Below are 21,040 nucleotides of genomic sequence, written 5' to 3' on the forward strand. Positions count from 1 at the left end.
TTAACTCCTCACATTTTTAACATAATGTGAAACTTTATAAAAAATTACTGGAGTAGACTTTTGATCTGACAGTAAGCTTTGGTAGTGTCATACTGCTGTTGATTCATGCTAGTCATCGTGTTGATCATCAATCCAGCGATGAACTGTTTGTTTTAATACAGCTGAATTCACTTAACCATTTCTGTTTTGACTGGCAGGGTGGTGGATTTTTTGTTTGTTTGTTTTTATCCCCAGATTTGTGCAGCTATGCAGAGAATCCAAGGTCTACCAACAGTTTAAAGACTACGTGGCATCGTGGCATTAGCTTCTCTGCTGGAGAAGCTGATAGAAGATCTGCTGCTTGCATCTTTCTATCTCTTGTAAATTTTCCAAGTGTAATAATAATTTTCACCAATTTTCTTTCCCCACCCTCTCTCTAAAGCAAAGCCTGATAAAGACTCAAGCTGTTCTCCTGCAGCACAAGAATTGATGACGAGATTGGGTTTTCTCCTGGGAGAAGGGATACCAACATCTGCTCATATAGAAGAAAAAAACGAATCCATGGTAGGATTATTGAAAAACAAATTTAATGTTCATTCTGTTCTTGAGACTTCTCCTGCCATTTTCCCTATGTGCTATTTGCAGCTACTTGATACTTGACTAAAATGGATTCTATTTTAATAGTCATAAGGTGGTAGACTTGTAGCTGGATTATAACAGTCAAGTTATAGGTATTTGATTTTGTGTGTTTTGTGGTTTGGTTTGGTTTTGTTTTTGTTTTTTTTAATTGTGAGTTGATCTTGCATTCTTCCTTGCTCTGCCTTATTCCTTCCTGGTTTTCTCAATGAGCTACAAGAAGGGAATATCTTAGTGGTTTACTGAAACAGGAGCATACTTGGAGGTATCCTTTCCTCTCCAAGAAATTCACTTCTTTTTGATGGACTTTCTTCCTCATGTAGTGGTGGAGGAGCTAGGGAGAAGCAAGTAGCTGGTATCTGTATGAAGTTCATATGCTAACTCAAACACTGTAACTACAAATTTCTTTCTTTCCTTTCTTCTTTTATAATCCCAGGCCTCAAAAATCATCAGTTTAGTTTTCCATGACAGGGAAAGGTTAATAAGACTTCATTTCCATTGCTTCTCACACAAAGTTTGGATATATATTTTGCCAGTAAATATTTAAAAGAGAAGAATTCTGTCTATAACTACGAGTGAATCATGAATTATTAAATTTTTAAGATTTTAAGGTCTCAATTTTAAGACTTGTAAGAAACTTTTAAGAGTAATCTGAAATTGTGTCATTAAGGCTTCCAATCAAGATACAGCTTCCACTTCTTGAAATTTTCACTCAGAAAATGAATGTTTTGCTTTAATTCACCTTGATGTTTCTGAAAGTCCACACAGTGGGGTACTGCCTTCTGTGCAATGACTATTCCTTTTTCTTCACATTGCAGTGTACAGTAGCCAGTCAAGGTGTCAGTCCATGTTCTACCCTCACAAGCAGCACTACGTCTCCGAGCACTGATAGCCCCTGCTCAACACTCAATAGCTGTACTGGCAAAGCAGCAGCCAACAAAGGTAGTCCCTGTGAAACCATGAGGAGCCCTAGCTCCACCCTGGAGAGCAAGGCAGTGGAATAATAGGTAAGCATCTTAATTAGTAATGCAATTAATAGAAGTTAACCTTCTCGTAATACTGCAAGTCCAATTAACTGTGATTTTATGTCAAAGCTAGATCCCATTTCAAATCCTTTGTACTTGAAAGACTGAAATCATATTTTTACCTGTTTTAATTGTTAGGTGTGCATTTCTCTTTTTTTCGTGATGCAGTTCTAATTTCTCCATGTTTTCATTTAAAATTGTTAATTTCTTCTGTCTATCTCTTATATTTACCTCTGTAACACATTTCGTTATGAAGAAAGACAGAGCACCCTGAAGCTGGCTTGATTTCCAATGAAAGAAAATCAGTGCTACTTCTTGTGAGGATAATCCAAATCAAGCTGTTTAGAAACAGTACAGACTTTGAGTAATTTTCATGAAAGTGAGGCTAAAGTGGGACATCAAGGAGGAGGGGAAATTGTGTGATCCACTGCTGATGAATGGATGAACTGAGTCAATGCATGCATTTCCAGTGCTGTGTCAGTTATCTTTAGATAACATCAGTAGGGTTTTTTTTCTGTAAATAAGAAAAGCTCTGAATTCTTTGCTGTCTTGTTTGTATCACCTTTTTTTATTTCTGCTCCCTGGTTCAATGTTTCAGTATCAGAACTGGTATCTGCCTGTATCTTTGAGCATCCAGGTGGTTGCATTCATATTATTTTCTGGAAGTCCAGACTAAGATGCAAAAAACGTATCTTTCATGTTAATACAAACTGTTATAGGAAGATGTATTCCTTACTGTTTTAGTCAGTGTTTTTAAATGCTCATTCCTTAACCAGTCCCTTTTAAAATTGATTTTATAAAAGCTGCTAAGTTTACAAAAGAAAAAAATAAAACAAAATATGCTCCCTAACCTGGAGACTTCTTGACTTATATGTATATGATTCCAGTTTAATTTCTAGCTGTCTAGCTGAGGGACTAAATATAGGTAGGCAGTAAAAGAAAGCAGTTCTAAATATCAAATGCCAAGATTTAACAAAATAAACTTAAGATATGTGTTTGTGAACTTAAGTTTTTAATTATAACTTTTGTTATTAGAAGGAATTGCACAAGAAAGTTGTCTCTGCCTGCTTGCTTGCTGCTATAAGTACTGCCTTGGTAATCAATTAGCTGTCCTGGCTGTATCTCCTCCCACCTTCTTGTGCACACTCAGCCTCCTCACTGGCAGGGCAGAGAAGTGGAGAAGTCCTTGATTCTGCATAAGCAGTGTTCTGCAGCAGCTGTAACATCATTGTGCTGTCAGCATTATTCTCATCCTGAATCCAAAAGACAGCACTTTTGGATATCAGCTCTGACCTTCACCCAGAGGGTGGTGAGGCACTGGAACAGGTTGCCCAAGGAGGCTGTGGATGCCCCATCCCTGCAGGCATTCAAGGCCAGGCTGGATGTGGCTCTGGGCAGCCTGGGCTGCTGGTTGGTGATGCTGCACATAGCAGGTGGGCTGAAACTAGATGATCTTTGAGGTCATTTTCAACCCAGGCCATTCTGTGATTCTATGAAAATTAAACCAGTCAAGCTTGCTTTCCTTGACTGCATTTGGCAGTTTGAGAAGCTGTGTTGCTGGGCTTTTTAGATAGGTAATATCCACTGCAGAACCAGGCCCCAAATGCTATATGAGTTTGAAAACTATAATGCATATTAACACAGGTAGGCCATTTTCTTCTGATGTGTACTTCAGATCTTATTTTCTTTCTCAGCAACTGTAACAAGTTCATCAGAAAATGATGATCGTAGCGGATCCAGTTTGGAATGGAGCAAGGATGGGAGTCTCAGAGCTGGAGCACATCGAGGAATTGGTCACGATCGAAGAACTGACAATTGTTCACCAGTTGCAGAAGAGGAGGCCATTGGGTCTGCTGAGAATTTGCCAAAAGAAGTACCAACGGGAGAGGGTCCTGTTCCTTATACTCAGAATTCTGGATCTTTAATAATGCCTCGTCCAAACTCTGTTGCAGGTGAATACTGAGATATAAAAAGGATGTTCTGTTAATGATATGACATTTCTGTTTAATCTTTCAGTTGAAGTTATGTTGTTAGTGTGAAAGTATTTTTATGGGACAAAGAAGCATAAGTTCTAAATAGGTGCATATTACATAAATTGCCTTAAGTGTTGTGAAATTGATAAATACCTAAAGAAGTACATCTGACTTGAGCTCTGTTAGCAGTACCCAACAAATTCAGTAACAGGATATTTGCTTATATAACTATAACTCTGCAAACAAAATGATTGGATGAACTGTTGAGAAGTACAGGTGCTGTATGTGTGACACTAGATTTAGTTCACAGCTAAGTGAAAGTTAGAAGTTTACTACTTAACTCAGAGTGAAGAAAACCAGTAGAGAGGTTAGAGAGCTTCGTTATTGATGTTCAGAAGGAAGAGAGGAAGATACTGTACTTGATTCCATTTAGAAAATGTTGTCCATAGAAGGGAGTATTTTAGCTTAAAAGATGAAACAAAGTTGCTGCATGGAGTTTTCTTAGTGTGATAAGTGTGAGGGAAATAGAGTTGGTAAATCAACTTTTAGAATTATGAATGGCAGTATTTTGGCATAGAATGTTCCAGCAACTTGGGCAGGAATTTTGAAGTTCTAAAAATGCCACTTGAAATTTTGGACCTGCAAAGTCATAGATTATTAAGAAGCATAGATAAGTGCCATCATTGTGAAGGCACCAACTTCTTGATTCAACTGAAGGAAAAAAGGAAACATTTTCCATTTTATTTTCAAAGGAATTGTGTTATGTGTATGTTTCTGCTAAGTCCAGCAAATTGGAAAGTAGTGGAACAGCAAAAGAAAAAAATGCCTACTGGCAGCTCAGTAAGTTTTTTCAAGAACTTGAGGCTTGTCAGCAACAGCCAAAATCCAATGCTGCATCTTAACTGCAAGGTACAGTTTAGTAGCAGCTCTGAACTGTCTGGTTTTTTTGTTTGTTTGTTTGTTTTTTGTTTTTTAAGCTTCTTTTCAGGAATTACATGTCACTTTAAATTCAGCAGGCCGAGTTTTGCACTGAATACATAAGCTGGGGAGAAAAGCATACTTGACTGAAGAACGCCACAGTTTCACTGAGTATTTCAGGGAGACAGTAGTATAGGAAGAAGAGATCTCTCTTTCCATATAGAGAAACTGCTAGCTTGTGTTTTATTCCCCCCCCCCTCCCCAGAAAAAAAATATAGTAGTAATTAACTGTAAATAACAGTATTCTGTGTTATTTATCGTGTAACAAAAATAAGCTTAATGATCTTCAATTTTTTAATACTCTAGCAACAAGTTCTACCAAACTGGAAGATCTGAGTTATTTGGATGGACAAAGAAATACTCCTTTACGCACTTCCATTCGCTTACCTTGGCACAACACTGCTGGTGGAAGAGTGCAGCAGGAAAACAAAGGTAGGCATGTTTTCATCTGGAACTGCCTTGGCACAGTCACACAGTTGTTCAGTAATTTCACAACATGTATCATATTGTAGAGTACTCCTGACAGACCACACAGCTTGTTTAAAGTAATGTGCCTGTTCATACTTTTTGCTGCGCAGTGCTGTGGTTCAGAGACAAAACGTGTGGTTTTTAATTTTATTTATCTAAGTGTTTTATTTATCTAAGAGCATGTAAGCAGTGCTGTGTAGATCACATGAATGTCCGCAGTGAAGTTATGTGATACCAACGAAGGCTTTCCTGACTGCCATATTTTACCATCTCTGATACTCAGTTAACCACCCACTGCAATTTAAGAGATACTGCACTGGATTAAAAGTCTTCAGACATTGTCATTAGAGTTCTGGTGTCGGAAGAAAACTGATCTAATACCACTAAGCCTGTTAGTAACAAAAATATGCTTTAATATTTCAATACCAAAATTACTATCGGTATTGGCAATTTTCTGTTTTCACGTTTATTGATTAAAGGTGAATGTTTGTGTAACATTAAATTACATCAGTGAATGTTACCGTTTTTGTAAAGTTCAACATATCAAAATCAAATTCTCCTTGTATAAATCTTGCCATGTGTTTACCAAGCATGTTGATTAGTGTTATCAAGCATGACTGTGCTTCTAGCTGTGTGTAGAGGGCATTCTTTTCTTGTAGCTTCAAGGAGACTGAAGAAGAGGACAGTAACATTATTTTTATGTTACTTAAAAATACTTTATTTAAAACTAGAAAAAAAATTATTCTCTACCTTTTCTATTTCTCTGTAGATGTTTTTACAACTTTGAAGACCTGATACTGAAATGCTCAGCAGTGTGGCTCACGTTAAATTGAAAAATGTTTGGTACTTCTCATTTTATAGAATTATTGATGATTTTTTAAGAAAAGTCATGTTCAAACATACAAGTACGCTTACAGGATATTTTTAAACTTGTTTAAAGTTTATTTCTCATAGGAATTATGGAGGTGACCCGAAGTGAGCAAATTGTTTTTTCTTGTTTCCATTATGAAAGCCTTAGGAGAATTCTGAGTGTGAATGTGATCAAAAATGTGACTGAACAAAATGATCTTCTGAGACATTGCTGTTTTATTACACGTCTGGCTTCTTCTAATGAACTTTTCTCCCTGCCACTTCTTCCCAGCACGTTTTGTCACCTATAAGCCTCAAGACATTTTGCTAAAGCCATTACTGTTTGAAGTGCCAAGCATAACGACAGACTCAGTGTTTGTTGGAAGAGAATGGCTGTTTCAGGCAATTGAAGAAAAACTGAAGAATACAGATCTGGCAGAGAGCAAAGGAACAGTTATTACTGGGAATGTGGGATTTGGGAAGACTGCTATTATTTCTCGCCTGGTGGCACTTAGCTGCCATGGAAGTCGCATGAGGCAAATAGCTTCGAACAGTCCTGATTCGTCCCCCCAGAGTAAGTCCCTTCTGTGAGTAATTGTTCGGGTTATTGAAATGGTAACAGGAATCAAAATGTAGCTTGCTTTTCTGATCTAATTTAGTAGGACTTACAGGATTGTTTGAATTGGAAGCAGCCTCTAAAGGCCATCCAGTCCAACTCCCTGCAGTGAACGGGGACACCGGGGATAGACCAGCTCTGCCTTCAGAAGGCCCCTGCTAGGATCTGTAGGCTTCTCTGCAAGCCGATCTAGTGCCTATGTTAATTGAAAGGATAATGTGACTGTCATTGCCACTTTGTCTACTGATGTCACTTCAAGCAATCACATGTTGAAGATTTCCTGCAGTTTAGTCACACAATAACTCTTAGTTCAAGTGAGTCAGTAAGTGCATAATTTTCATGACAAAACTTAACATCACGACGGTTTTGCTTTTAGCAAATCTTGATCTAAAAGCCTGCTGGATTGTTTCAAAATGGTAAGGTTGTAAATAATAAACTTACATTAAAGTAGTTGCAGACTTCTTTAATTGTATGATTCAATCTTAAGTTTTGCACTGGCAATAAAGATATCCCACGATCTTTTCATATGAAACAGTCTGTTTTCTGTTCTCAGCACATTTGGCCTTTTTTTGTATTTGTTGTTTTTAAAAACAGGCAGCGATTCCTGTCAGGAGATTCCCTTAAGTCAGTTACCTCTGTCTACTCCTCCTCCAAGTGGTACCTATACAGTGAGGACCATGAATTGTCCTGGTATTCCTGACAACCAAAGTCAAGCAGGTGACTCTGTCAAACGCCTTGCCTCAAAGGTGAGTTTCCTTTACCAATGGAACTTCTTTTTCAGCACGTTACAAAACTTCTGGTCTTGGGGGGGAAACAGGCTGATTTGCAAAGCTTCCTGCATATGCCATAGTCAGCAGTGGGACGGTGGCAGTAGTCTTGGATACTTCTAAACAATAAAAGCAGCTGCCCGTCTTTTCTGCCTTTCACTTTATTAACTGATTTCTGCTTGGTCTCAGAAAGATAGTTAAGTTGAAAAAATAAATTCCATCTGCTCTAAGTGTGTATGAAAAGTTTGGGTCCTTAACTTCCAAAAGAGGCTGTACATTCTCTTTGAGTATTTGCTCAGTATGTTATCAATAGGCAAAATTCTGAAAGATAAATAAAATGTTTGGACTGTGCATAATGAATCTGTAACCCACAGTGCAAGTTGTCTGAATATTGTCTGTTTTCCATACAGCGAGGGTTCGAAGTAAGCAATTATAAATCTGTTGGCTTGTTCTTTTTTGGTGTGTATGTGTGTTATGTTGTTATGCTGTTTTTTACTTTCTGCAAAAGCGGTAATAAAAAAATTAATGACCATTTTGCATGCTTTATGCAAATAATTATGAGGAAAACATGGGATTATTGTTGATGTCTTTACAGTGATGTGCATTATTTGGAAACAGTGTTATGAAGCTCACTGAAGTTACTCTGCACACTGTATTTTCCTTGTGGCTTGCTTTTTTTTCAAAGAAATATAACTTGTATTATATTTTCCTTGTAAGTATTTTTGTTGCTGTAAGAATCTGATGTTTTGATTATATTTCATGTTGGCATGCCCTAGAAGGCCAAAAACATTTCACTGTCGAATTTCCTATGCCTTTATACGAGTCATCTGACACAAATTGCAGAGTTGGATAGTTATTCTAGCACTGAAAAATATTTTGTAGATGAAAGAGAAATTTAGTAAAGCTTTATCATACTTGACTATCTAATATTGTGTCTTAAAAATTGATTGGGTAACTTTTTTTTTTTTCTTCAGGTTGTTGCTTATCATTATTGTCAAGCTGACAACACGTACACTTGTCTTGTCCCAGAATTTGTGCACAGCATTGCAGCTTTGCTTTGTCGTTCGAGTCAATTAACAGCATACAAAGATCTTCTAATAAAAGAGCCTCACTTACAAAGCATGCTTAGCTTGAGATCTTGTGTCCAAGATCCAGCAGCAGCTTTTAAAAGGGGAGTGTTGGAACCACTTTCAAACCTCAGGAAAGGTAAATCCAGTGGGAAGTGACTTGGGAGCTGCACCTAAGATGTATAAAAAGTGGGGGGAAAAAATAAAAATGAAAACCTTCAAAAATGTCTATTCTAATGCCAAAAGAGAAATAGGTAAATCCTGAGGAAAGGATTCTTTAACTGTGGTGGTTGGTTGTAGCAATTATAGGTAGTTTTTTTTGTATTTTGAAGTTAAATTTTACAAAGCATCCAAAGTCACATCAACCTTTTGTTTGTTTCTTGCCAGAAAACTCAAGGATAGCTGTTCAGCTTGAAATTAAGGCTCACACATTTCACATTAAAGGATTTTGGTTTTGGATGCTATTGGCTCTAGTCACAGTTTTTCTGCTTAGTAGTTTTCTGTGCCTGAAGACTTGCCAGGTGGATGTGATTATGGCTTACTTTTAAAAATCAAAATATGATATAACAGTTTTCCAAGGAAAGGTGCAACAGCATGATTTGGTATTTCAAAAAAAATAAATCCTGCAGAATCTACCTTTAGATGGCCTGGTATGCCAACTTGAGCAGGTACTTGAGATATGGTCAGATGAGGGAGGTTTGTCTGAGCAGAGTACGTATTGTTCCTCTGAAAATCATACTGCAGTTCCTGACTTTTTTTTTGTCTGTTAACAAATACATATGATACTCATTGGCAGATCTGATGTTTGTTCCTGGAACATCCATTCTTAACCAGAATGAACAGCGTTAGTTTATTGAGCTGTTATTATTACAAAATAGTCGTCTCAGTTTTGAAAGTGTAAACAAATTGTGATTTTTGTGATTTTTACAAGCTGTAAGCTTTTCTTGGTTTGGTAAGTTCAGTAAAGCGTAACTTAAGTAAATGGTTAAAACTTATGTCAATTAATAGCTTAAACAGCATGCATGTGCATTCTTCCCCTATCTGTGCATCTCTTCTCTGTTACAGGCTAACAGCTTTGTTTAATTGTTAAACTCTTTTCAAATCAGTTGTAAAATAGATCCATCATAAATAGCACAATCAAAACCTCTGTACTGTGATTGCTTCTATTTATTTTTTTTTAGCACTCTATAGCAATGTTGTTTTATAGTTATGAAAACCAAAGCTATTAATTGTTTTTCTTGCCTGAACAGCATCATTAAGTATAATACATAGATTGGTTGAAGTGGTAGTTGTACTGTTTTTCAGCAGTTAAAATGTTTAATCTGTAAAATAATGCTTAAACGCCATAAAATGAGTTGCTAGGCAGAAAAATACATTTTCATTCCCTGGCATTTAATTTTTGAGAAAAAAATATTGCATAATAGGAGAATTTATAATCACCCTTTCTTTTTTTCCAATTTTTGTATTTCAGAGCAGAAAATTCCTGAGGAAGAGTACCTAATTTTGATTGATGGTCTAAATGATGCTGAATTTCATAAACCTGATTATGGCGACACAATTTCATCATTTATTGCAAAGATAATTTGTAAGTTTCCTCCCTGGTTGAAGCTCATTGTGACTCTGAGAACTAATTTTCAGGTAAAAAACAAAGCCCTTTGACCTTTTTCTTACCCTCAAAAACAAAGTGGTCTTTTGTAGTGATGGGACTGCATTATTAAGAAAAACACAGGTTTTAGAGGAGTTCAAAGTCAAATCTTCGAGATTGGTTTGTTGGTTTGTTTGTTTGTTTTTTTTTTTTTGCCTTCTGCTGTAAAGAAATGTGCAACAACAAAGTAGAAGTACAATAGTGGAGGTATGTTTGTTATGTTTCAAATCTGTTTCTTAAGTATGCTAGGTGAATTGATAATATGAGAAGTGGGGAAATGGAATATGTTTCTTTGTCGTTCTGGAGGAAAATGAACAAATGAATGAGTGAAAAATTTACTAATAATAATTAGAAGTGCATGGTGGTCTTATCTTAAATGTTTACATGCTGGAGTATAAGTCTGCTATTACCAAGCTCTGCGTTTTCACATTTTAGGAAGGGATAAGTTGCAATTCATTGTCACGGTTGATGTGATTGATTCCAAGCCTTAGTACCATTGGTCTCTGTATTGCTTCATCCATTTGTTCCCTCTGACCAAATAACTCCAAAGTTAGAGTATCATCTTGTTGTAAATAAGCAGCTGAAAGATATTTGCAGTAGTCTTCAGAATGTTTGAGACCCTATAGACTTTTTTTCTTGCACTACACAGCAGTGTTCTGTTGGAAGTTACTTTATTGTTGTTTTTTTTTCCAGCACTAGTCCTGTTCTAAGATCTTCATTGTTTTTTTTTCATTTCATTTTAATAATAATACTTCTAAAAGTATGTCTTCTTAATTGTCCTTCACCTTCTCCCTTAGATAGCAACCTTTATATTTTTACAGTGCTTGAGATACAGCCCTGCCATCCCCATGCTACCACTCAACTAGGCATCCCACATTTGCAAAGAAGAAAACATGAAGGAGAACTGCAGTCCAGCTCCATAGTATATATTTCCTAACACAACAGAGAGTTTGTCTAGACAGAAGTAGGCCATAAAAATGTATTCAGGTTGACATGTTGAAGTGTATGACTGCGACTGTGCCATACGTGATACTTGCCTTTAACTAAACAGGGCTGAATGTTGTATAAGTGTCTTTCTGGTATGTTATTACTAGGCAATGTGACAATGAGAATATTCTTATCTCCTTACATCATTAGATCTGTTCTTTAACAGATCACAGAATCACAGAATGACCCGGGTTGGAAGGGACCTCAAGGATCATGAATCTCCAACCCCCTGCCACATGCAGGGCCACCAACCTCCACATTTAATTCCAGCCCAGGCTGCCCAGGGCCCCATCCAGGCTGGCCTTGAACACCTCCAGGGATGGATGGGGCAACCACAGCCTCTCTGGGCAGCTGTTCCAGCACCTCACCGCTCTCATAGGAAAGAACTTCCTCCTATAATCCCTAGATAATTCCTAGATAATTCCTTCCACCTCCTGCCTTCCCCTTGCCCATTTTAGAGTCCAGTTCTGGTAACTTTTTTGTTTCTTTCGTTTTGAAGTGATCATTTTTACAGGAGATGGGCTGTACAGCCTTGCAGAGATTGGTCAGTGAAACAATTGAGAACATCCTATGCAAAATGATAGAATGCAGAAATGCTGTTTTACCTCTTAGCAGTGGACAACATTTACAAAATCGCAGTAGTGATAGTGAATTTGGTTTCAGTCTATCTCAGACTTGTTACAGAAGACAACTATAGCAAAGAGACACTGCTGAGTACTTAGTGTTCAGTCGTGGAATGCTATATTGCCTGTGTTTTGTTCTTTCTTCCCCAGGAGGTAGCAAGTTCGCTGCCCTTTATCGCAATATCCCTGGACAATTTTCCAGACAACAAAGAAATTCACGATGACTTGAGTGCTTACATTCAGTACAGAATTAATAACAGTCAGGAGATTATAAACAACATATCTTTAAATGGAAAAGCTGATGCGGCTATAATTGGGAAAGTGAGTAACCATCTGATCATGAGAAGCCTGGGATCTTATCTCTATTTGAAACTGACTCTGGATCTTTTCCAGAAAGGTCATTTAGTAATCAAAAGTGCAAGCTACAAGGTAGTTCCAGTGTCTCTATCAGAACTGTACTTACTTCAGTGCAACATGAAGTTTATGACAAACTCTGCGTTTGAGCGAGCCTTGCCAATATTAAACGTGGCTCTGGCATCCTTACATCCCATGACAGATGAACAGATTTTCCAAGCTATTAATGCAGGTCAAATAAACGGAGAACAGCAATGGGAGGACTTCAGCCAGAGGATGGAAGCTCTTTCGTGTTTTCTGATAAAAAGGCGTGACAAAACACGTATGTTCTGCCACCCTTCCTTCAGAGAATGGCTTGTTTGGAGAGCGGACGGTGAAAATACTGACTTCTTATGTGAGCCAAGGTAAACGAAACTTGCAGTAAGTGATCTTCAAGTAACTGCAGTTGTTTTACATAATTGATTTCAGCTATTGTTGAGAGGACAGAGTAAGGTTAAAACACAAGCATGACTAATATTTTCCAAATTTACTGAAAAGTGTTGTTATAAAAGCTGTTCTCTTTGAATTCTGTTCCTTTACTAGGAATGGACATGCTTTATTGGCTTTCATGTTTTCTCGACAAGAGGGAAAACTAAACCGCCAACAAACTGTGGAACTTGGTCATCATATACTTAAAGCTCACATTTTTAAGGTAAAGCCACTTGCATGATAGAGTTCATGATCTGTATGTATCAATGTACCTTACAAATGCTTATTTAAGTTGCTTTAATAATTTGTTAGAAGCTCGTGCAAAATACTTGAAATCGTTACTGGCATTAACAAAAAATGTATCTTCCTTTGTACTGATGAAATATAGCTATAAATGGTCTCTATAACACTAGTGAGAGATTTCCTGTTATATCATTCCTGCTAGGGTCTCAGTAAAAGGACTGGAATTTCTTCCAGTCATCTTCAAGCCTTGTGGATTGGTTACAGTGCTGATGGACTGTCTGCAGCCCTCGCTTCTCTGAGAAACATCTATACACCCAATGTGAAGGTAGGAAAATAAGCACTAGTGCATAATCAGTGTTTCATCTGTTGCTATTGCTCTGTTAATGATGTTGAAATTAATGTAACAATTCAGAAGAAAACAAAACCACTGTGCATCTATAACTATTAACTGAAATGCTTTACAGCAAGCCTACAAGTACTTTTTCAAGCCATTGCTAATGTCCTATTCTGTTTTCCTTGGTAGTTTTGGTGTAAAGAGGGACTTCACCCCAATTTTGTTGTAGCCACACTCTGTTACTTCTGACCTCCTGAAAAGGCATCCTAAGTACAACCTGTTTTGCTGGGCAAAGTTCAGCTGTATTTTCTTGTATGGGGGAAGTATCAAGTGAATTGAATTGTAAAAGGAAAGTACTGTGATAACAAGAATGTGATAACAAAATGGCAGAGCCCTTACTTTATGAGTTGAATGCTCTGGATTATGGATTGGGAAAGCCAAGGTGATCTTTTGTGATTTTAGCAAAACTGCTATGTGTTTTGATTGGAAATTTGGTTGTCTACACATGTGCACACTCCAATTTTTTTTTTAATGCAATCCAGTTCTTCATTATTATATATATAGTAGCCCAAGCAGATTCAAAAATGGTAGTATTACAACACAAGAATTTGGGGTGAGAATGCAGTAAGTTCTGTGGTAGAGGTGGATCTTATACTGAGAATACATTGCTACATGGTACAAGAATTCATTTGCTGGCAGGTGATTTTTAAGTTTTTGTTCTGCTTTGTATGTGGTAAAGTCCATGTCTGCCAGTTAAATCTGCTTCAAAATCAGGGAGTTACACATAAGGATCTAAGTGAAAACTTTGGAGTTGATTAACAATTGAAGCCAAATTTGAAGTAAAAATTGTTTTATTTAAATTAAATTTTAGGTGAGTCGGCTGCTGATCTTGGCAGGTGCAAATGTGAATTATAAGACTGAAGTACTAAACAATGCTCCAGTACTGTGTGTTCAGTCACACCTTGGACATGAAGAAGTGGTCACTCTTCTCCTTGAATTCGGTGCTGCTATTGATGGAACATCAGAAAATGGGATGACCCCACTTTGTTATGCAGCAGCTGCAGGTCACATGAACATAGTTTCACTGCTGTGCAAAAGGGGTGCTAAGGTAAGCTGATGAACAAAGACTGCAATTTTCACAGCCAAAAGTCTTGTCTAAGAAAGTTGTTGTTGATTATATAACTGTATGCTGATGTAATGAAAGAGAATTCCAGAATACAAAAAGAAAGTCCAGAACATGTACACAGACTTTTCAATTGAGCATTTTCTCTCTGATCACGTCCATGACTAATTTTACGTGCATTTGTAATTACTCTGAAGTTAGTAGGACTACACACCTACCAGGTATCAAAACCTTTGCATTACTATTGCTAGAAACAAAATGCAGAGAAGGACTGACCTTCTTGCAGCATTTGCAGTGCAGTCAGTCAGCCCCCTCTGGGAACTGATGCCTAGTTCCTTCCCAGCTGGAAGACTGCACACTTTCCTTTGTTGTAGTCCCAGCCCAGACCTCTAGCCTGTTGAGGTCCATGAGAATGGCAGCACAATCATTTGACATATCAGCCACTTCCCAGTTTTTCGTCATCTACAAATGTGGTGAGTTTGCACTCTATCCCACCATACGGGGCTTTGATGAAGGTGCTAAACAGTATCAGGCCCATTGTTCATCGCAGGAGTATACTGCTGATGAGTTGTCTCCAGCTGGACTTCGTGCTTGGGCTCATCTGGTCAGCCAGTGTTAGGTACAGTCACTGACTGTTGTGTAACCCTTATCTATCAGCTTGTCCAAGGCAGTGTTATGGCAGGCAGTGTCAGAAGCCTCACTGAAGTTAGCACAGACAACACGTGCAGCACTGCCAAGCTAGTCACCTTGTCTTCTTGTGGATGACAATCAGGCTGGTTAAGCATGACTTTTCCTTGGTAGTTCAATCTTTGACTGTTTCTGATCACCATTGCATCCCTTGTGCATATAGAAATGATTTCCAGGGTTAGTTTCTTCATAAGTCTCCCAGTGACTGAAGTGAGCCTATTTGATCTTCCTTTTCCTCCTGTTTTTGAAAATAGGAGTGACATTTGCTCTCTTCCAGTGCTCAGGAGCTGCTTCTCTCTATGACCTTTCACTAGACTTTTTAACTTTATTTTTTCCAATGCAGGCTGACTATCTAGACAAAAAAGGGCAGTGTGCTTTGGTCCACAGTGCATTGAGAGGGCATTGTGATATCCTTGAATATCTTCTGAATGTTGTTTGGACAGCTTCTTCTCAGGAACAAAATTCACTAAGAAAAAGCCAAGCACTGCAGCAGGCACTGACAGCAGCTTCCAGTATGGGACACTGTCAGGTAGGATGATAATTGGAATATTTCCAAGTCTGCTGGAATTTATCAGAATTGTATAACAGTACTTGCAGCTTTTTTTTTTTTAAAGGGTTTGTAAAGCGGAATTGCTGAAACTTCTGATGTTTTAAATATTATGCATTCTTAGTAGCTGTTGTAGATGCTGTAATTGAATATCCAATCAGATATTTTGTCTACTTGTAATTCTCTGTCTTTTCATTGCTGCTCTTGAAATTATACTAAGTCTCCAGTGGTAGTGATAATTTTCAGTGTTTCACAGTATACATTTGAAGATTCTGAACTGCAATTAACTTGAATTAATGATTAACTCAATCTAGTAAAAAAATCTTATTTGTTATCCACTGATAAAGTAAAAGCAGCCAACTACTCGATTATGAGAAAAATTGATCTCATCTATCATAAAAAATTACTTTTATCTAAAAATGTCCACCTACTTTTTATTCATTCTTAGCTAGAAAAAACGTTTCATTAATTTTAAAGAAATGACATTCTGCCACTTCAAATTTTAGTGCTTTCCTTGCATTCAGTATGGCACTTCTCATGCATCCTGAAAACATCCATATTACCCATATACTTTTGCCTTTCCTGTTTTTGCTTTTTCAGCAAGCAAAAATGTAGTGTGGTTTTGCTCCCTTTACCTGCTTGCTGCAGCCTCGTTAATCATTTGTTTCAAGTAGCCTTTAGAAGAGCCTTCAATGTAATGATCTTCTGATGGCAAATGGAACATGGCTTGATGGGTTTTTGTGGCTAACTAAATCTGCTGGTTTTGACAGGTGGTTTGTTACATCTTGGCAATTGAGAAGGAGCATGAAGTTGACATCAATGACACTGATGCCTTGTGGGGAGAAACAGGTATTTTCTTGTATTTTCTCCAATTAGAGCTGCTCATTTAAGAAGAGGATGGTTTTTTTGTTTGTTGTTGTTTTTCTGCTTTTCTCTGGTTACTGGAACCTATCAGTTTTCATAATAAATTAAGTTTGTAGGCAAAAGTGCAGAAGTTTTAACTTCTTAAACCTACTCACCTCATGGGTTGAAAAGAAGAGTTGCTCTGTGTTAGAATCACTATAAATTATCACTGTCTACTTAAACTGCAGATTGTCCTTGGGAATACAATGCTTCAAGCTTCAGTACAGAATTTCATTCAATTATGTATCTGTATACAAACTTACTTTCAAAAATCTCATCCATTTGCCAGAAATCTAGGCCACTGCCTCCTTCCTGCTAGACACTGGATGAAAAGATGGGCCTTTGTATGTGTGGCAGATACTGGATTATTATGATTTTTTAAAGGGACACAGTGAACTATGTAGCCTGCATCATTCTAACCTGAGTTAGAACGAGTACATAGACTAATTCTTTCTTTTGTCCTTACAAGTTCAACGCTCTATCTGAGCACTTCGGTTACCATTATTTTTGGTCAGGCCTCTTTCATGCTAGGACAAGAAGAATTCCAATAGATGATGAGAGCCTTTGTAAAATAGCTATATCAGGGCTTAGCCCTTCCCTACTAGTTGAATTGTTCTGTAATGCTTAAATATTTTTACGATTTGCATTTAATCAAGATCACTGGGAGACTGAAAAAAGTAGTGTTAATTTACTGGTGAGGTGCAGTTTGCCAGGTATATTACTGTGCTGTACAGATGTTTATTTTTACTGGAAAAATTGAGGAAATATGAGGAAACATCAGGGGAGTTTTCACTTAATGGAAGACAAACCAAGAAAAGATAGGACACAGACATTTGAATGGATAATTTCTAACAAGAGTGCAGACAATATTTTGTGTTATTTTGTAAGTAAATAAATACCACTTTTCTTTCTGCTTCTTTGATTAAACATCTTTGCTCTCCTTGGTACACGAAAAGACAATGACTAAAACATATCCTTAGGAAAACTCGTGGGATAAAAACTACTGTCTGCAAAGCATGAATGAAAACGTGGTTCAGTGGGTGGATGAATCAGGCTGGTATTGGCAAAAGTGATCGATAGGGAAAGTGTGAATAGAGGGTAATGTGCTCATTTGGTAAGAGGTGTAATACAGCAGAATATCTGGAAGTTAAAATAGAGCTCTTAATGTGAAGCAATGATGGCTTGCAGAGGGAATTGTTGCATGCAGAGGTGCTGCTAAGTCATGACACAAGCCTAAAACTATGAAGAATTATGGAGGAAACGAGAGAAGGCTCTCTATGAGTGTCACTAATGCAAAGGCCATACTACAAAACATTAAGTAGTAAATTAAACAAATGCAGAACAAATTTTATTTATAACATATTCTTTTTATAGACTTATTTTTTTTTAAGTTGTACTTTTTCCCAAGTAATTTTCCAAACTTTGTCTGTCTTACATCATACACAGAAACATTCTTTTCTTCCTACAAATTACAGTTTCTAACATTGCTGGCTGCAGATCAAAAATCTGTCAAATTACTGGGTTTTTTTTTTCATCTTAATGAACTGTTCTTACAGCTTCTGTTCTGCACCAGTTGCTTGTTTAGCTGTTCATTTAAATTCTTTCCTTCTTTCTTGGGACAGAGTGGGCAGAGCTTTTGCAGAGTACTGTATCAGGTGATTTTCAGTGGAGTGGTTGGAATTCCTGAGCAGGGTTGAGTGGTGATGATGTTTAAGGGTTCTGTAATCTCATGCTCGAATAGAGTTATATTGTTGTTCTAAATCAGTTATACCATAAGCTAAAAAGCTGTTGCTTCCTTTGGGAAGGGCCTGCTGGAACGAGCAGCAGATTTCTTCTCACAGGAAAAAGAACATTAAGGAAAAAAGAGCTTTAACTGCCTCAAAGATAGGCCAGTGGTTTTATCCAACATTTCCATAAAGATTCTCTTTAACCTACAGGCTGTGCACGTGATGTAGTTGTTATCTGTGAGAATTACTTTCTGATTTACCACAGAATATCTTTGGGTTACTGGCTTAACCTGCTTTTGACTAATCCATTCCAGTCTGAAATAGTTAAGAAAATCTTGTGGGGCAGTTGAATTGGAAAAAAAATAGGAGGTCCTTAGCACTGATAGAATCTGTGTGTGTCAAAGGATGTGTTAAAACAGCTAGGAGAAGATGCTGATGAGAATGCTTCTTTTAGCCTTGACAGCTGCTGCAGGAAGAGGAAAACTGGAAGTCTGCGAGTTACTTCTTGAACGAGGAGCAGCTGTGAGCAGAGCTAACAGGAGGGGCGTTCCGCCGCTCTTCTGCGCAGTACGGCAGGGGCACTGGCAGGTCTGATCCTTCTTTGCAATCTGACAGAGTCACAGGGAAGCTGGCCTTGATTTCTCCCCATCTCTCGTTCTGTAATAAATTGGTGTAAATTTTATAAAGTGCATTTGCACTGGCTTCTGACAGAAACAGACATGTTCAGAAGTTTGTTTTAAGTTACTTAGAGTAAATGTAAATGATACAGTGAGAATACATTGGCTGTATGCTGATCGTAGTTGTAATACACCTAAAAAGTAATGTATGGAATTTAGAATACTTTATTTGCTCTGCCAAGAACAGAGACAATTCTCTGCCAAATCCCTGCCAAGACAGAGATGCAGCAGACAGCGTAGACTGCATCTGATACGAGTAGAGAGAACCTTAGAGTGAGGAGCCCCATGCTCACCCCTCTCATCAAGAAGAGTCTCTGAGTTGTTAGGAAACGGGAGTTGAGTTGAGCAGGATTTCTCAGTGATTGCTATAAATAACATCTGGATCCTCCGCTCTAAAAGTTTATTCACGATAGCATAATGGCTAGAATTTAAACTTGATAATTTATTTTAAAAAATTTTAACTTTCTTTTTTTTATTTTAAATTTCAGATTGCTAAACTTCTTCTGAAGCATGGGTCTGATGTGAATTTAAGCGACAAGCAAGGCAGAACTCCACTCATGGTGGCTTCTTGTGAAGGACATTTGAGCACTGTGGAATTTCTCCTTTCTGCAGGTAGAAAATAAAGACTTTTTCAGTGCTGCACAGCTATACCAGAGACTGCATTCGTGGAAGTTAGCTTATTTTGCATATTAAAAAGGACATCTCCATTACAAAGCTGATTTTCATTTTATAGGTGCAACTATTTCATCTCTGGACAAAGAAGGGCTGACAGCTTTGGGCTGGGCATGTCTAAAAGGCCACAGAGAAGTGGTTCAGTATTTAGTTGAGAAAGGCGCAACAGTTGATCAGACAGACAAGAATGGACGAACACCTCTAGACCTGGCAGCTTTTTATGGAGATGCTGATATTGTAAGTAGTTCTGAAATAGTAGAAAAACAAAACTTGTGTTTTTAGCAGTGGGTGTGTTAAATCTCAATATAAAGGAACATTATAATTTCTGTTTTGGATGAAATAGAATTAAAAAAGAAAAAAAATCTGTGGAATGTAACATGAAAGGAAAATACATCTTTTTTTTCCTGCCTTTGCCAACCAATCAAAGTAACTGGATAGAGTCCCAGTCAGCTGGGAACCTGAGTGGAACAGAAGCGCCAAGAGAGGCAGAGGAAGAAGAATCTTGCCAGAATGGATGAAATTAAGAAAGGTTTTAGTTCGCCATTGCTACACAATGTTACTTTAACATGATGAGCATTTTACAAGCTCTTGCATGGCAGTGAGAGAACTGGTAGAAATCCTTAGAGTTTTTCATCTTAGGAATCTCATGGGGCTAAGTGCATTCCAGGGTAACTGTCCAGTCTATAAATTTGTAAACACAAAAGGCCTGAGATGTAGACTTAGGTTTTTCTTAGTTCTATTCTTAGTGGAACATAGGTCATTTCAGAGACAGAACAACAAGTGAAGTTCCTTTTTCAGTCTTGTATCTTTCTCATGTACTACCTTCTTTTTTATAATAAATGTTAAAATGGAAGAATTAAAGGCATTTTAGAGGGAAGTCCTGAATCTGAAATGAATTATGACTGTAACAGAGGTCAGAGTTACACAATAGCTTTGAAGCCTGCAACTCAGACTCCTATAAATCTTTAAATTTGTGATCTTGGAATTTATTGTATATTTTTGTTCTTGTGCTTCAAAACTCAGCAGTAAAGCACAGTTCAGAATTCTGTCCAGATAGGAATGAAATTGCAGTCTGCATGCATTGCAAACAGATCCTACAGCTCACTGGGAGCTAGAATGAATAGTATGCAGCTTCTTAGACCAGTGTCTGTTTTTCTACAGTTTGCATGTACACCATCCTGTTTTGAAGCAGCAGTTCTTGAAGAAAAGTGCTATGGTATAATTTGCTACAGACTTTAAGACCCATTTTGCTGTAATTAAAATTAACTTGAAATTGTAAGCAAGCCCTTAGATTCTGACCAGGCTTTAAGAGGTTTCAACAGTTACATCACAGGACTCTTCCTGCAACTGCAAGTGTTCCTCAGTAGAATTGGGTACACAAAGGTTTTTTGTTTCTTTTTTTCCTGCTTGGGAGTGAGGGATATTGAGTCCTGCATGGCCATAGCGTGGGCTGTCCCGCTGGAGCAGTAGCACAGCCTGCCAGGCACCTGGTGGATTGGCCACTTGGAGAGTTCCCATAGCTGAACAGCCTGATGTCGTGCCAGGGCAGAGATCACACCGCAGGCAGCAGATGTTGGGCTTGGGTGCCTGGCAATGGGGAGGATTGTTAAAAACCTCTCTCCATGCCATGTTACTGCCAGTCACATTTAAGTAAGCAGTGGTTACCTGAAAGAACTGTTGCTTACATCAAAG

General features: G+C 37.8%; 2 protein-coding genes across 2 annotated transcripts in view; one reads left to right on the forward strand and one right to left on the reverse strand.

The window, feature by feature from the left end:
- Positions 1-386: 386 nt before the first annotated feature.
- The window catches only part of TANC1 (tetratricopeptide repeat, ankyrin repeat and coiled-coil containing 1), a 29,783-nt gene continuing 9,129 nt past the window's right edge, over positions 387-21,040 (forward strand). The window contains 18 exon segments of the mRNA XM_010714071.3: positions 387-543; positions 1,434-1,605; positions 1,608-1,622; positions 3,335-3,592; positions 4,898-5,023; positions 6,201-6,482; positions 7,119-7,270; positions 8,266-8,497; positions 9,830-9,996; positions 11,764-12,371; positions 12,550-12,658; positions 12,881-13,003; positions 13,884-14,120; positions 15,166-15,351; positions 16,140-16,218; positions 18,454-18,587; positions 19,165-19,288; positions 19,410-19,585. Of these exon segments, the coding sequence (XP_010712373.2) occupies positions 469-543; positions 1,434-1,605; positions 1,608-1,622; positions 3,335-3,592; positions 4,898-5,023; positions 6,201-6,482; positions 7,119-7,270; positions 8,266-8,497; positions 9,830-9,996; positions 11,764-12,371; positions 12,550-12,658; positions 12,881-13,003; positions 13,884-14,120; positions 15,166-15,351; positions 16,140-16,218; positions 18,454-18,587; positions 19,165-19,288; positions 19,410-19,585 (3,255 nt within the window). The 5' untranslated portion in view covers positions 387-468.
- WDSUB1 (WD repeat, sterile alpha motif and U-box domain containing 1) overlaps positions 17,784-21,040 on the reverse strand; it is a 28,987-nt gene continuing 25,730 nt past the window's right edge. Inside the window, exon 12 of the mRNA XM_010713946.3 lies at positions 17,784-18,656. The gene's annotated coding sequence lies outside the window, so the exon portion shown is untranslated. The remainder of the gene's footprint in view (positions 18,657-21,040) is intronic.

The sequence above is a fragment of the Meleagris gallopavo genome, chromosome 7 (genome assembly GCF_000146605.3).
Source record: "Meleagris gallopavo isolate NT-WF06-2002-E0010 breed Aviagen turkey brand Nicholas breeding stock chromosome 7, Turkey_5.1, whole genome shotgun sequence".
Lineage (NCBI taxonomy): Eukaryota > Metazoa > Chordata > Aves > Galliformes > Phasianidae > Meleagris > Meleagris gallopavo.